Source organism: Mytilus edulis, unplaced genomic scaffold (genome assembly GCF_963676685.1).
Source record: "Mytilus edulis unplaced genomic scaffold, xbMytEdul2.2 SCAFFOLD_253, whole genome shotgun sequence".
NCBI classification, from domain to species: Eukaryota; Metazoa; Mollusca; class Bivalvia; order Mytilida; family Mytilidae; genus Mytilus; species Mytilus edulis.
Genome location: NW_027268176.1, coordinates 21,832 through 37,984, shown reverse-complemented (window position 1 = coordinate 37,984; position 16,153 = coordinate 21,832). Strand labels below are relative to the sequence as shown.

At 33.3% G+C, this 16,153-nt stretch overlaps 2 protein-coding genes across 2 annotated transcripts; both read right to left on the bottom strand.

The window, feature by feature from the left end:
* Positions 1 to 5,638: 5,638 nt before the first annotated feature.
* LOC139506960 (GATA zinc finger domain-containing protein 4-like) lies at positions 5,639 to 6,196 on the bottom strand. Its single transcript, XM_071295588.1, has one exon. It carries the CDS (start codon positions 6,194 to 6,196, stop codon positions 5,639 to 5,641), a length of 558 nt encoding a protein of 185 aa, XP_071151689.1.
* Positions 6,197 to 8,686: 2,490 nt separating this feature from the next.
* Positions 8,687 to 14,427, bottom strand: LOC139506959 (sporozoite surface protein 2-like). The gene is made up of 4 exons (XM_071295587.1): positions 14,410 to 14,427; positions 12,944 to 13,142; positions 10,879 to 11,288; positions 8,687 to 9,055 (listed from the first exon to the last, which is right to left on the bottom strand). Exons 1-4 carry the CDS (start codon positions 14,425 to 14,427, stop codon positions 8,687 to 8,689), a joined length of 996 nt encoding a protein of 331 aa, XP_071151688.1.
* Between the last annotated feature and the right edge of the window lie 1,726 nt (positions 14,428 to 16,153).

The window sequence follows — 16,153 nt, the reverse complement described above, 5'->3', positions numbered from 1 at the left end:
GAATTGAACACGGTTTCTGGTATCTCTGAGGGCCGACATTCTTGATCCTTGAATCCATACGGAAAACCATCTATAACATTATTCAATTGTGATAAAGAAAAGCAATCATCATCAACTATTTTTTTCAAGCTCATTTTTACTTTTTTTTTTACATTTTTTAATCTTTAATTGTTTTTACATAGACGGTTATGGTAACGTTTTTTCCTATAGCTCAGTCCATATCGTAAACTTGGATATGTATGATAGCTCGTTTCGAAGCTGTGATATTTTCACATATGTGGTTAAATTTTTGGGGTACGAAGTGATATTACTTTTTCCGTAAATTAGCATACCCCGAACATCCTTTCGTGATGCGGCTCCTTGTGGTAAAAGATCCCCTTTTTAACACAATAAGTTCTTTGAAAATTTAATACTTTGAACACATTTAATAGCTCCATAGTTTTACACATTTATTCTATGTTCCTCTACTTTCTTAATCACCACAAATGGTTAAACTCAGTCATTTGTAAAAAATAGAAACATGTCCAATATCACTACACAGAGATTTTTTCTTTACACGTGACTTTTTAGTTCCTCATTTCGAAGCACATTAGGGATGTTGTCCCATATTAAAGTCCATAGTTCTGATTTTTTCAAATATTTGTATGTGATCTTCATCGGTATGACATTCTGAATAAATCTGTGCACTTTTGTCCATTTCTGAAATAAAACAAAGTTGTTTCAGCACTATAATGCAATGACACTTTTATCGCTATATTTATTTATTTTAAATACTATGTGTATGCATAATTAATTTCTTCCAGTATACCTTCACTAGTCAAAACAAGGAAAAAACATCTGAAGGTAACTTTAAATTACAATACACAGACCCTGTTAAAGCATTCAATAAAATTTTCTGGTGCCTAAAAGTGCATTTTGACAGGGAAATTATGCAAAAATGAAGATTTCATAAAAAAAAAAAACACACCAAAATACTTAATTATTCTTACCAGTGAAAACCTTGTATTTTATACTGTAAATACTGTAAATAAAGGCAACAAAATTGGGGTAACAAACTAAACTGAGGGAAACGCATTAAATATAAGAGAACAACGACACAACACTACACTGTAACACGCACAGAAACGGACCAAGCATCAGACATAACCCCACGAGAATAACAAATATAACATCAAACCCAAATACATGAATTTGGGATAGACAAGTACCGTGACACGTCTTATAGCAATGTGAATTTACACTCAAAAGTAAGAGAAAACAAACGACGCAACTTTAAAATGTAACACACACAGAAACGAACTACAATATAACAATGGCCATATTTCTGACTTGGTACAGGACATTTTTAAAGGAAAAAATTGTGGGTTGAACCTGGTTTTGTGGCATGAAAACCTCCCTCTTTTATAGCCATGTGAAATATAACATTAAAATCACAACTCAACACCACAGGACTACAATATAAGTAAATTGGAGAACACAATTGACAAAGAAATACACGAAAAGTCACTTTCATCATATAATTAGACTGCAATGAAGTGCAAATTTTCAAAACTTGTCCTTTCACATAATTCTATTTGAGAAAAAAAGGTTTTTCATGTATTTGAGTGAAATCCTTTATCAGTGAGAAATCAACATGAAGTTTTAAAGGGAACATTCTGACATCACATGTATTAACGCGTCATTAAATAACGACAAATCAAAATAATGCTAATTATAGTTTGCAGTGTTACACGAGGAACAGTTGCCACAAGGTTTAACTCGAAATAAATGGCAGTCCAAATTTCCCCGACCATCATCCCAAATGGCCTCTATTATGAAAGGACCTACCTATTGTTTTTATTGTGAACTTGTTCTCGCTCTGAACAAGCATGAAATATTTTCCACTGGACGTTAAGCAACCAACAAAAATCATAAGGTCCTATGTATAAAGCGCACTAGTGTTTAAGTGCCTGATGATAACATATTTTACTTCAGCGCAATTAACTTTCTCAATGATTGTGTTGTGTCACATTCTAAAACCTCAAATACATAACCGCATTGAACGTACATGATAAGATGGAATACCATGTGTTGATTAATCAAAGAGCTGAATAGCTCTGAGGGGAAAGACGGTCCTTGTTTCTATTCAATTTTTTTTTTTTTGGGGGGGGGTATCTTTTGATAGTCTTCATATAAAGAATGAAAAAAAAGAACAGGTAGAACATATAGAAAGGTTGACAATATTGAAATCAATTGTTGTTTAATGTAATTTCCTTTCCTTAGTTTAGGATTCAATTTGGACCAATGGAAGAGATCTGCATCTTTTAAACCTAAACATTTGATTAATGTTGATAGTTAATTATCTGAAATTCAACTGAATTCTGTCATTTAATAACAACTACACTATTTTTGGAAATCTTAATTGTTTACCACTGAACTGCAGGCTAGGGCCATTTATTTTCCATTTTTTGTGACAGTACTGTAACATTTTAAAGTTTTTTTCTTAAGAAAGTTTGGACTGAAAAATCTATTCAGTAAAGTTTGGACTGAATAATCTATTCAGTTTTAGATTTCCATTGATAAAGTTCCCAGTTACAAACAACTCTCATCACAGGGATACAGGTACTAATAAAAAACAATATGATTGATGTAAACTGTGTGAAGCTGGTTTCCAAATCCTACATTTTGAAATATTTCTAAATTTCATGAATAAATAGGTACACACAACAAATGCAACATTTTTAATTTAATTCAATTTTTTTTTACCATTACAATGATTATGTCGGTACACAAAGATTTAGTTTAAATAAAAGACTACTAATCATATATCAAATGCAATGTCGCATTTTAAGTGTTCAGATACATTAACTTTTATTTTATTTTAGTGGATAATTACTAATCAATTCGAATCATTTGTCCGTAATGGTTTTGCGAACATGTGGTGTCGGTCTTTTTCGACCTTGAGAAGGCCTATGATACTACATGGAAATATGGTATTTTAAAAGATCGATTTGATATGGGGTTGAAAGGCAATATGCCTAATTTTATTTCTAATTTTCTCTCTAACAGACAATTTAATGTTAGCGTTAATTCGACCATTTCTGATCTGTATGATCAAGAGATGGGTGTCCCTCAGGGAAGTATTTTATCTGTTACATTATTTAGTCTTAAAATCAACAGCCTTGTTGAAGTTTTAAAAAGTAATATTGAAGGTTCATTGTACGTTGATGATTTTTTAATATGTTACAGAGGCAAAAATATGAATAACATACATGTGTAGAAAGACAATTACAATAATGTCTTTGAAGAATTGAAAAATGGGCCTCGGAAAATGGTTTTAAATTTTCCACGTCAAAAACGGTCGGGATGCATTTTTGTAACAAAAGGAAATTGCATCTTGATCCAGAACTTACTTTGTACGGCAACCCAATTAAAATGGTTGATGAAACCAAATTTCTTGGGTTAATTTTCGATAAAAAGTTAACCTTTCTACCCCATATCAAAATGGTAAAATCGAGATGTTTAAAAGCTTTAGATATTTTAAAAGTTGTCGGCAGCACTGACTGGGGTGCTGATCGCAACATTTTACTTAATTTATATATATCTCTAGTTAGATCTAAACTAGATTATGGCTCTGCAAGGAAGTCCTACATACAGATTCTTGATGCTGTGCATCATCAGGGTTTGCGTCTCTGTCTTGGCGCATTTAAAACCTCACCAGTTGAGAGTCTGTATGTAGAGGCTGATGAGCACTCACTCTCTAACAGACGTTTGAAGCTTGGACTTCAATATGCTGTCAAACTAAAAAGCCTATTTAGATAATCCTGCCTGCAGCTGTGTTTTAATCCGATTTATGAAGATATTTTTGCAAAACATGAAAATAAAATTCCTCCGTTCGGTATACGTTTAAAACCACATTTAGCTTCTTTTGATTTAAAATCTGTTAATCATATACTGATTTTAAATCTAATATTAGAGAATATGTGTTTAATATTTTAAAAAATGAATGGTGTAAAAAAGATGATAATAAATTACATGAAATTAAACCTAATATAGGTAAACCTTTTAATAATTTTATGTGCAGAAAAGATCAGTATATTATTTCTAGATGTCGTATTGGTCATACTAGAATAACACACGAGTATCTTTTAAAAAATGAAGATGAACCACAATGTGTACCTTGCAACTGCAGGTATACTATTAAACATGTTTTAATTAATTGTATTGACTTTGCTGGTATTCGTAAGAAGCATTTCAATGTCAATAATATGTATGATTTATTCAATAATGTTCCATTTGCAAATATTGTTGCATTTTTAAAAGAAATTGGAATTTATTATAGAATATAAAAATGTTATATTTAAATCGTTTTTAATTTTTATCACGTTATTTTACTGTTGATTTTTATTTGTATATAATCAATTTGCTTTAGTCAAGAATTTTAGTTTATTGAAGGACTTTTTGTCTTATTTTAAAAATATGCTTTAAATTGTAACAAATTTCGAATTAGCTCTCGCCGCGATATAGCCTTTTTGTGCTAATGCGGCGTAAAGCAACCAACAATCAATCAATCAATCATTAGGATTAGGGTTACTGACATCCTATGGGTTAGGATTACAGAACTCATTAGGGTTAGGATTACATATAGCATTAGGGTTAGGATTACATATAGCATTAGGGTAAGAGTTAAAGGTATCATTAGGGTTAGGGTTACAAAAATTATTAGGGTTATGATTACAGACATTATTATGGTTTTGATTATAGACATCATTAGGGTTAGGATTACAGACATCATTAGGTTAAGGCTTTCATGCATCATTAGGGTCAGTGTTACAGACATCATTAGGGTTAGCATTACAAACATCATTAGGTTAAGGCTTTCATGCATCATTAGGGTCAGTGTTACAGACATCATTAGGGTTACGATTACAGACATCATTAGGGTTAGCATTACAGACATCATTAAGGTTAGAATTACAGACATCATTAGGGTTAGGAGTACAAACATTATTAGGGTTATGATTACAGATATCATTAGGGTTATGATAACAGACATCATTAGGGTTAGGGTTACATACATCATTAGGATTAGGATAACAGACATCATTAGGGTTAGGGTTAAACACATCAGTAGGGTAAGTATTACATACATCATTAGGGTTAGGATTACACACATCAGTAGGGTAAGTATTACATACATCATTAGGATTTAGGTTATAGGTTTCATTAGGGTTAGCACCCCAAGGGTGACTGGGGTATAGAAATATGGTCACTTGGTCTTCTCCCGACCGGCAGTAAAACGCTTGCTGAAGTGGGGCGTCCGTTTGGCTGTGCGGGATGTATCAAGTTCGCAGTCACGTCCGTCAGAAGGGGACGTTAAATCCGATGCCTCGTGTAAAGAGAGTGCCACGCTCCTTGCACGTTAAGAACCCTTGCAACAACTCTTTGAGGGGTCCGTAGGTGGCCTGTTGTAAGGCACAATTTCTGTCCCTATCCAATATACCCTCATTTTCCAGTGGCAGTCCAAATTTCCCCGACCATCATCCTAGATGGCCTCTATTACAACAACCTACCTATTGTATTTATTGTGAACTTGTTCTCGTCCTGAATATGCATGAAATATTTGCCACTGGACGTTAAGCAACCAACAATCAATCAATCAATCATTAGGGTTAGGGTTATATGCACCATTAGTGTTAGGGTTATATACATAATTAGGGTTAGGATTATATACATCATTAGGGTTAGGATTGCAGACATCATAAGGGTTAGCATTACATACATCATAAGTTTTTTGGTTATACGTTTCATTAGGGTTAGGTTTATACACATCATTATGGTTAGAGTTACTGACATCATTAGGGTAAGTGTTACAGACATCATTAGGGTAAGGAGTATAGACATCATTAGGGTTAGCATTACAGACATCATTAGGGTTAGTAGTACGTACATCATTAGGATTTGAGTAAAAGGCTTCATAAGGGTTAGAGTTACTGACATCCTTAGGGTAAGTGTTACAGACATCATTAGGGTAAGGAGTATAGACATCATTAGGGTTAGCATTACAGACATCATTAGGGTTAGTATTACATTCAGCATTAGGATTTGAGTAATAGGCTTCATTAGGGTTAGTGTTATAGACATCATAAGGGTTAGGGCTACTGACATCCATAAGGTTAAGGTTACATATATCATTAGGGTTAAGGTTGATAGACATCGTAAGGGTTGTGATTACAGACATCATTAGGGTTAGAATTACAGACACAATTAGGGTTAGGGTTACAAGCATCATTATGGTAAGGATTACAAACATTATTAGGGTTATGAGTACAGATATCATCAGGGTTATGATTACAAACATCATTAGGGTTATGATAACAGATATCATTAGAGTTATGGTTACAGACATCTTCTCATATATGTTATGATGGTATGATACTAAACCCCTAACGGGAAGGATTGTACCTGATATTCATATGATGAAATCATAATCTTCCAATCAGTTTAATTGAAGTCTGGAGCTTGCATGTCAGTTAACTGCTAGTAGTCTGTTTTTATTTATGTATAATTGTCATTTTGTTTATTTTCTTTGGTTACATCTTATGACATCAGACTGGGACTTCTCTTGAATTGTATTTTAAATGTGCGTATTGGTATGCATTTACTTCTCTACATTGGCTAGAGGTATAGGGGGAGGGTTGAGATCTCATAAACATGTTTAACCCCGCCGCATTTTTGCGCCTGTCCCAAGACAGGAGCCTCTGGCCTTTGTTAATCTTGTATTATTTTAATTTTAGATTCTTGTGTACAATTTGGAAATTAGTAAGGCGTTCATTATCACTGAACTAGTATATATTTGTTTATGGGCCAGCTGAAGGACGCCTCCGGGTGCGGTAATTTTTCGCTACATTGAAGACCTGTTGGTGACCTTCTGCTGTTGTTTTTTCTGTGGTCGGGTTGTTGTCTCTTTGACACATTCCCCATTTCCATTTTCAATTTTATCAGTAGGGTAAGTATTACATACATCATTAGGGTTTAGGTAATAGGTTTCATTAATGTTAGGGCTATATACATCATTAAGATCAGGGTTACAGACATACTGTGGATTCATTATATTTCGTTGAATACCAATTTTCGTGGACTTCGTGCGTACAGGGAAACCACGAATTTAAATGTTCAACGAATTGCAAAATTTCTGTATGATTAAATGCAGACTTTTGCAAAACCACGGGATCAAATATTCACGAAAATGCAAGTTTTCCTCAATCCACGAAAATTGGTATCCACGAAAATAAATGAATCCACAGTAATTAAGGGTTAAGGTTATATAGTAGTACATTATAAGGGTTAGGATTACATACATTATTAGGATTACAGACATCATTAAGGTTAGCATTACATACATCATTAATGTTTGGGTTATAGGTTTCATTAGAGTTAGGGTTATAGACATCATAAGGGTTAGGGTTACTGACATCATTAGGGTTAGGGGTATATACATCATTAGGGTTAGGATTACAGGCATCATTAGGGTAAGTATTACAAACATCATTAGTGTTTGAGTTATAAGTTTCATTAGGGTTACAATTATAGACATCATAAGGGTTAGGGTTACTGACATCATTAGGGTAAGGGTTACAGACATCATAATGGTTCGGAGTATATACATCATTAGGGTTAGGATTACAGGCATCAATAGGGTAAGTGTAACATACTTATTAGTGTTTGGGTTATAGGTTTTATTGCGGTAAGGGTTATAGACATTATTAAGTTAAAGTTACTGACATCATTAGGGTAAGGGTTACAGACATCATTAGGGTTCGGAGTATATACATCGTTAGGATTAGGATTACATGCATCAATAGGGTAAATGTAACATACATTATTAGTGTTTGGGTTATAGGTTTCATTACGGTAAGGTTTATAGACATCATTAAGATTAGGGTTACTAACATCATTAGGGTAAGGGTTACAGACATCATTAGGGTTAGGATTACAGCCATCATTGGGGTTAGTATTACATACATCATTAGGATTGGGGTTACGGACATCATTAGGGATATGATATCAGACATCATTAGGGTTAGGATTACAGTCATCATTAGGGTTAGCATTACAGACATAATTAGGGTTAGGGTTATAGACATCAATGGGGTCAGGTTTACAGACATCATTAATGTAAGGATAATATACAGCATAAGGGTTAGGATTACAGACAAGATTAGGGTTAGGATTACAGACATCATTAGGGTAAGCATTACATAATAAAAAGTGTTTGGGTTATAGGTTTAATTAGGGTAAGGGTCATAGACATCATTAAGGTTAGGGTTAGGATTACAGACATCATTGCGGTTAGTATTAAATACATAATTAGGGTTTAGGTTAGAGGTTTCAGTAGAGTTAGAGTTATAGATATAATTAGGGTTAGGGTTATAGACATCATTAGGGTCAAGGTTACAGACATCATTAGGGTTAGGGTTATAGACATCATTAGGGTTAGGGTTATAGACATCATTAGGGTACGGAATACAGACTTCATTAGGGTTAGGATTACGGACACCATAAGGGTTAGCATTACATACATCATAAGGGTTTTGGTTATAGGTTTCATTAGGGTTAGGGTTATAGACATCATTAGGGTTAGGGTTACTGAAATCTTTTGGATAAGGGTTACAGACATCATTAGGGTTAGAATTATCAGACAGCGTTAGGATTCGGATTTCAGGTTATAGGTTTCATTAGGGTAAGGGTTATAGACTTCATGAGGGTTAGGGTTACTGACATTATTAGGGTTAGGAATACAGACATCATTAGGGTTAGCATTACATACATCATTAGTGTTTGGGTTATAGGTTTCATTAGGGTAAGGGTTATAAACATCATTAAGGTAAGGGTTACTGACATCATTAGGGTAAGGGTTACAGACATCATTAGGGTTAGGATTACAGCCATCATTTGGGTTTGTATTACATACATCATTTGGGTTGGGGTTACAAACATCATTAGGGTTAGGAATACAAACACCATTAGTGTTAGCATTACATACATCATTAGGGTTAGGATTTAGCATATTAATCTAATGCAATAAAAAATCATAATATCTAATAAAATTTGTAGATTTAGCTAACAAAGTCCTTATATTTGTATAAAGTAACATTCGTTTATAGTGGAAAATTGTTTTAACGTTGATTAAGCTACAATTAAAAATTGCTTGCTGGTCCCTCTCTGTGATTACTATTATATTACGCTGGTTCATTTCCCAATCAATCTGTCACCAAGGGAAGATAAATAATTATATTTTCGTTCATAGTCTTTTTCAAAAATGATGAACAGTTCTTTATATTGGTATGTAATCATTTTAAACGTTTCAAATTTATGAAATTATATTCGTACATCAATGTTTTTGATACACCAATAACAAAAACTGAAATATATTGAATTGATACATTTTGTAATTATTCAAAATTATATCAGAAACCTAAACTTAATTATAAAATAATGAACCTGTTAAGGGGAGAGAATACTCGCATAACTTTTTCGAATTGGCACATAATACAACGAAATGTCACTCTTGCATACACATGGCACATCAATATAATTAATTATCTGCGAAATCGTCCCCCACCTTCAATGATGATTCTAAATTATAAATATAACCAAAAGTTGTTAATCTTTAGATAGTTAAGACTAATGAAAGCTAACCCAATGTAAAAACATTTCTTTGCAATTTTTTAAAACTTCCTCAGAAAAATACTCGAGCCACTTGACTTTCATAGCTCAAAATTAACGTTTTTACACAATATTTGAATAAAGTAGTTGAAGATTATTCGCCTCTCAAAGTGTAAGACGCAATAAAAATCGTATGCTTGCACCATCCTACCGAAATACGGATTAAATTAAGTCCTGAACATTTCGACATTTCTTCGTATATTTTGAACAAAACCGGTTTTAACCAAATCACAAGTACGTGTTAAGATCCGACTAAATACCTATTTTCCTATATGGTCAGGTAAAGTTGCTATAGGATTGCAGACATCATTGGGGTAAGCATTACAGACATAATTAGTGTTAGGGTTATAAACATCAATAGGGTCAGGTTTACAGACATCATTAGGGTCAGGATTATATACATCATTAGGGTTGGGATTACAGATATTATTAGGTTAGAAATACAGACATCATTAGGGTTAGCATTACATACAACATAAGAGTTTGGGTTATAGCTTTCATTAGGGTTTATAGGGGTACAGACATCGTTAGGGTTAGCAGTATATACATCATTAGGGTAAGGGTCATAAACATTATTGAGGTTAAGGTTACTGACATCATTATGGTAAGGGTTACAGACATCATTAGGGTAAGGGGTATATACATCATTAGGGTTAGGGTTATAAGTTTTATCAGGGTTAGGGTTATAGACATCATAAAGGTTAGTATTACATACATCATTAGAGTTGGGGTTACAGACATCATTCGGGTTAGGAATACATACATCATTAGTGTTTTGGTTAAAGGTTTCATTACGGTAAGGGTTATAGACATCATTAAGGTTAGGGTTACTGACATCATTAGGGTTAGTATTACAGCCATCATTGGGGTTAGTATTACATACATCATTAGGATTGGGGATACAGACATCATTAGAGGAAGCATTACATACATCATTAGTGTTTGGGTTATAGGTTTAATTAGGGTAAGGGTCATAGACATCATTATGTTTAGGATTACTGACATCATTAGGGTAAGGGTTACAGACATCATTAGGGTTAGGAGTTTATACATCATTAGGGTTAGGATTGCAGCCATCATTAGGGTTAGTATTACAGACATCATTAGGGTAAGCATTACAGACATAATTAGGGTAAGGGTTACAAGCACCATTAAGGTTAGATTACAAACATCATTAGGGTTATGATTACAGACATCATCAGGGTTATGATTACAGACATCATCAGGGTTATGATAAGAGACAGCATAAGGGTTAGGGTTACAGATATCATTAGGGTTAGGATTACAGACATCATTGCGGTTAGTATTACATACATAATTAGGGTTTAGGTTATAGGTTTCAGTAGGGTCAGGGTTATAGATATAATTAGGGTTCAGGTTATAGACATCATTAGGGTCAGGTTTACAGACATCATTAAGGTTAGGGTTATAGACATCATTAGGGTAAGGAATACAGACATCAGTAGGGTTAGGATTACGGACACCATCAGTGTTAGCATTACATACATCATAAGGGTTTTGGTTATAGGTTTCATTAGGGTTAGGGTTATAGACATCATTAGGGTTAGGGTTACTGAAATCTTTTGGATAAGGGTTACAGACATCATTAGGGTTAGAATTATCAGACAGCGTTAGGGTTAGGATTTCAGGTTATAGGTTTCATTAGGGTTAGGGTTATAGAATTCATAAGGGTTAGGGATCTGACATCATTAGGGTTAGGGTTACATATATCATTTGGTTTTGGCTTTCAGACATCATTAGGGTTAATATTACAGACATCATTGGGGGTAATATAACAGGTTAGGATTACTGACACCATAAGGGTTAGCATTACATACATCATAAGGGTTTTGTTTATAGGTTTCATTAGGGTTAGGGTTATAGACATCATTAGGGTTTGGGTTACTGAAATCTTTTGTATTAGGGTTACAAACATCATTAGGGTTAGCATTATCAGATAGCGTTAGGGTTAGGATTTCAGGTTATAGGTTTCATTAGGGTTAGGGTTAAAGACTTCATAAGGGTTAGGGCTACTGACATCATTAGGGTTAGGGTTACATATATCATTTGGTTTTGGCTTTCAGACATCATTAGGGTAATTATTACAGACATCATTGGAGGTAAGATAACAGGTTAGGATTACGGATACCATAAGGGTTAGCATTACATACATCATAAGGGTTTTGGTTATAAGTTTCATTAGGGTTAGGTTATAGACATCATTAGGGTTAGGGTTACTGAAATCTTTTGGATTAGGGTTACATACATCATTAGGGTTAGAATTATCAGACAGCGTTATGGATAGGATTTCAGGTTATAGGTTTCATTATGGTTAGTGTTATAGACTTCATAAGAGTTAGGGTTACTGACATCATTAGGGTTAGGGTTACATATATCATTTGGTTTTGGCTTTCAGACATCATGAGGGTAAGTATTACAGACATCATTGAGGGTAAAATAACAAACATCATTAGGGTTAGTATTACATACATCACTAGGGTTTAGGGTAAAGTTTCATTAGGGTGAGGATTATAGACATCATTATGGTTAGGGTTACTGACATCATTAGGGTTAGGGTAACGGACATCATTAGGGTAAGGGTTACAGGCATCATTAGAATTAGTTTTACAGACATCATTAGGTTAGGGTTACAGGTATAATTATGGTTAGGGTTACATACATCATCAGAGTTAGTACTACAGACATCAGTAGGGTTAGGGTTACTGAGATCATTAGGGTAAGGATGAGAGACAACATAAGGGTTAGCATTACAGACATCATTAGGGTTAGGGTTACATACATCATAAGGGTTATTATTACAGACATCATTAGGGTTAGGGTTGATAGTTTTTATCAGGGTTAGGTTTATAGACTTCATTAAAATTAGGGTTACTGACATGATTTGGATTATGGTTAGGGTTACAAGCATCATTAGGGTTAGTCTTACAGTTATAATTAAGGTCAGGATAGGAAACATCATTAGTGTTAGTATTAAAGACATCATAAGGGTTAACATTACATACATCATTAGGGTTGGGGTTACAGACATCATTAGGGTTAGGAGTACAGACATCATAAAGGTTAGGATTACAAACATCATTAGGGTTAGTATTACTGACATTATTAGAGTAAGGGTTACATTAGTCATTAGGGTGAGGTTTACAGACATCATTAGGGTTAGAATTACTGACATGATTAGGTTTAGTCTTTCAGACATCATTAGGGTTATGATTACAGACATCATTAGGGTTATGATTACAGACATCATTATGATTAGGATTACAAACATCATTAGGGTTATGATTACAGACATCATCAGGGTTATGATTACAGACATCATTAGGGTTATGATTACAGACATCATAAGGATTATGATAACAGACATCATTAGGGTTAGGGTTACAGACATCATTAGGGTTAGGGTTACTGACATCCTATGGGTTAGGATTACAGACATCATTAGAGTTAGAATTACATATAGCATTAAGGTGAGGGTGAAAGGCATCATTAGGTTTAGGGTTACAAACATTACTAGGGTTATGAGTACATATATCATTAAGGTTTTGATTACAGACATCATTAGGGTTCGGATTATAGACATAATTAGGTTTCGGCTTTCAGACATCATTAAGGTTAGTGTTACAGACATCATTAGGGTTACGATTACAAACATCATTAAGGTTATGGTAACAGACATCAATAGGGTTAGGGGTACATACATCATTAGGGTTAGGGGTACAGACATCATTAGGGTTAGGGGTACATACATCATAAGTGTTAGGATTACAGACATTATTAGGGTTAGGATTACAGACATCAATAGGATTAGCATTACATACATTATTAGTGTTTGGGTTATAGGTTTCATTAGGGTAAGGGTTATAGACATCATTAAGATTAGGGTTACTGACATCATTAGGGTAAGGGATACAGACATCATTAGGGCTAGGAGTATATACATCATTAGGGTTAGGATTACAGCCATCATTATAGTTAGTATTACATACATCATTAGGGTTGGGGTTACAGACATCATTAGGGTTAGGGTACAGACATCATTAGGGTTAAAATTATCAGACATCATTAGAATTAGGATTACAAATGCATTATACTTTTCATAAACATGTTGAAATTATCATCATACCACATTCATACGATATTATTTTAAATCATTACCTTCAAAGAATTTGTTATTAATTTACTATTATTGTAAAACCGAACATTAATGTGTTTTTGAATAAGCACGCGCTTGGAATAACTATAGATTTACGTTGATTAGTTAAATTTAAATCAATTGTTTAAGTCTCATATTTTTTTCTTGTACAATGAATGAATCTTCACCCACACACGTTACAGGAATAAAAAAAACTAAATGCATATTTAAACTAATTTTAACATGTTTAAAGTAATTTTGAAGAACACTTAATGTGTAAGGTACTTTAAGATAATTCTGCATTTTGGCAAATCATGAATAATATGTGTAATAGTTTCATTGAATTTGTTAAATCCGAAAATAACATTTAAAGATTTCTACGTTTTAGTCGAAATGGTGTGAGTAAAAATGAAAATAAAATGGACATAAAAAGAAGTGTAATGACAAATATGTCAGCTACTATCAGCATATTCATAAAGATGAGAAACATTAACAAAAATAAGGAAAATGCTTATAATTATATACTTCTTAATACTTTAAAATCTTACCTTGTAATGTTGAGCCATCCTGCAAGGTATGCCACGGTCTTTGAGGACTTTGATATTCATATGTAGTAATTGAATGGTTGAACAAATATTCAAATACGCGGCATTTGCTGTATTAACCAATCACATGCTGTTACCATGCTGTTACAACTCTACAAATTCATCCTGTTATTGATTGATGCATTTCAATTTGTTTGTAGAAATGTATCTAGGGCATAGTGGCTAGACAAAATGTGTGTATAAGCTATTCCGTTTTTAAGGCGATATTGTACATGTTGTATATGCTAAAATTATAAAAGTCGAAAGTCAATGACTGGTTTATGTAATGCATATATTTTACCTTACATTGATAGAAGAAATTTTATACCGTGATGGAAACTGTATTTGCCGTTGGCAGAAGTATCTACAAGAAACTAAATGACATTGATATTAACAAGTTATGTTAAGCAATACCACTTGGGAAAACCGAACAACTTTTTAAACACATAAGCTTTCTAAAGTTGCAACATGTCAAAATGTAAAGCTATTGAAATGGTAAACATGGTAAAGCAAAAATCATAAACCGAAACAAAATATAACAGAGTACGACAGCAATATTACAAGTTCGTGAAGAATTCGATTATTTTGACCATGTGCTACTCATTATTGTGTTTGTGTTTGTGTGTTTCTTAGTCTCTGATGAGTTTGATGATAATTGGGAAGTAGGAGATAAAATAAAGTGAAGATAAATTTGTCATCGAAGTGCAGATTAGTAAAAACATTAAAATTGTATAAACAAAATTCTTTCAGACAATTACAAGAAGTATTTTGGCCGGAAGATTAGTCGGTACCAATCGTGCTTCTTATTTCACAATGATATACGAGAATCACATTAGAGTACTATAAATCAAAACTAATAATATTTAAACGCCAATTGTTCAGAGAATAATTGTAGGTCTTTCCACATCAAAGTTATTAAAGTTATTGAAAAGAAGGTAGTTCCTGTTGACTCAAAGATAAAATTGGCATCAAATCATAAATTTATTCATAAAGATGCGATAAATAAGTGCTTTCTATATACCTTAGAGTGAAATAAGAGAGATACTATGCTACTTCCGGTAAATTAAGTGTCACTTCCGGTCTCATATGATAGCTTATTTCACACTGATTCAAAAAATATAAAGTTTTATATTCTTTTCCTTGTAAACCAGGAGATAATTGGCCACTTCCGGTTTACCGAAAGTCACTTTTAGTCCCTAGTAATAAGTCAATGTATTTAAATTACAAAATGTATGGATTCTGAGTACTTTTCAACGAAAAAAGTGCAAAAACGACTACTTCCGGTTTTCTCAAGGTCAGTTCCGATTGTCATTTTTCAAGGTCATATGTCACCAACCCTTTGTTTAAGGTCATATGGCCTTATAATGAAACATGTTAAAGTAAAAATCAATCAACCTTATTATAAGACATTTCTGGGGCACTTACTTCTATAAGATGCCATTAGATTGTATCAGACCAAATGTAACATATCTTTATTACCAAAAAGCAATCATTTTGCACGTATTCTTCTATACATAATTTTTAAAATGTTGGATTGATTGATTGATTGATTGTTGGTTGCTTTACGCCGCATTAGCACAAAAAGGGTATATCGCGGCGAGAGCTAATTCGAATATTTTTACAATTTAAAGCATATTTTTAAAATAAGACAAAAAGTCCTTCAATATAATAAAATTCTAGACTAAAGCAAATTCATTATTTACAAATA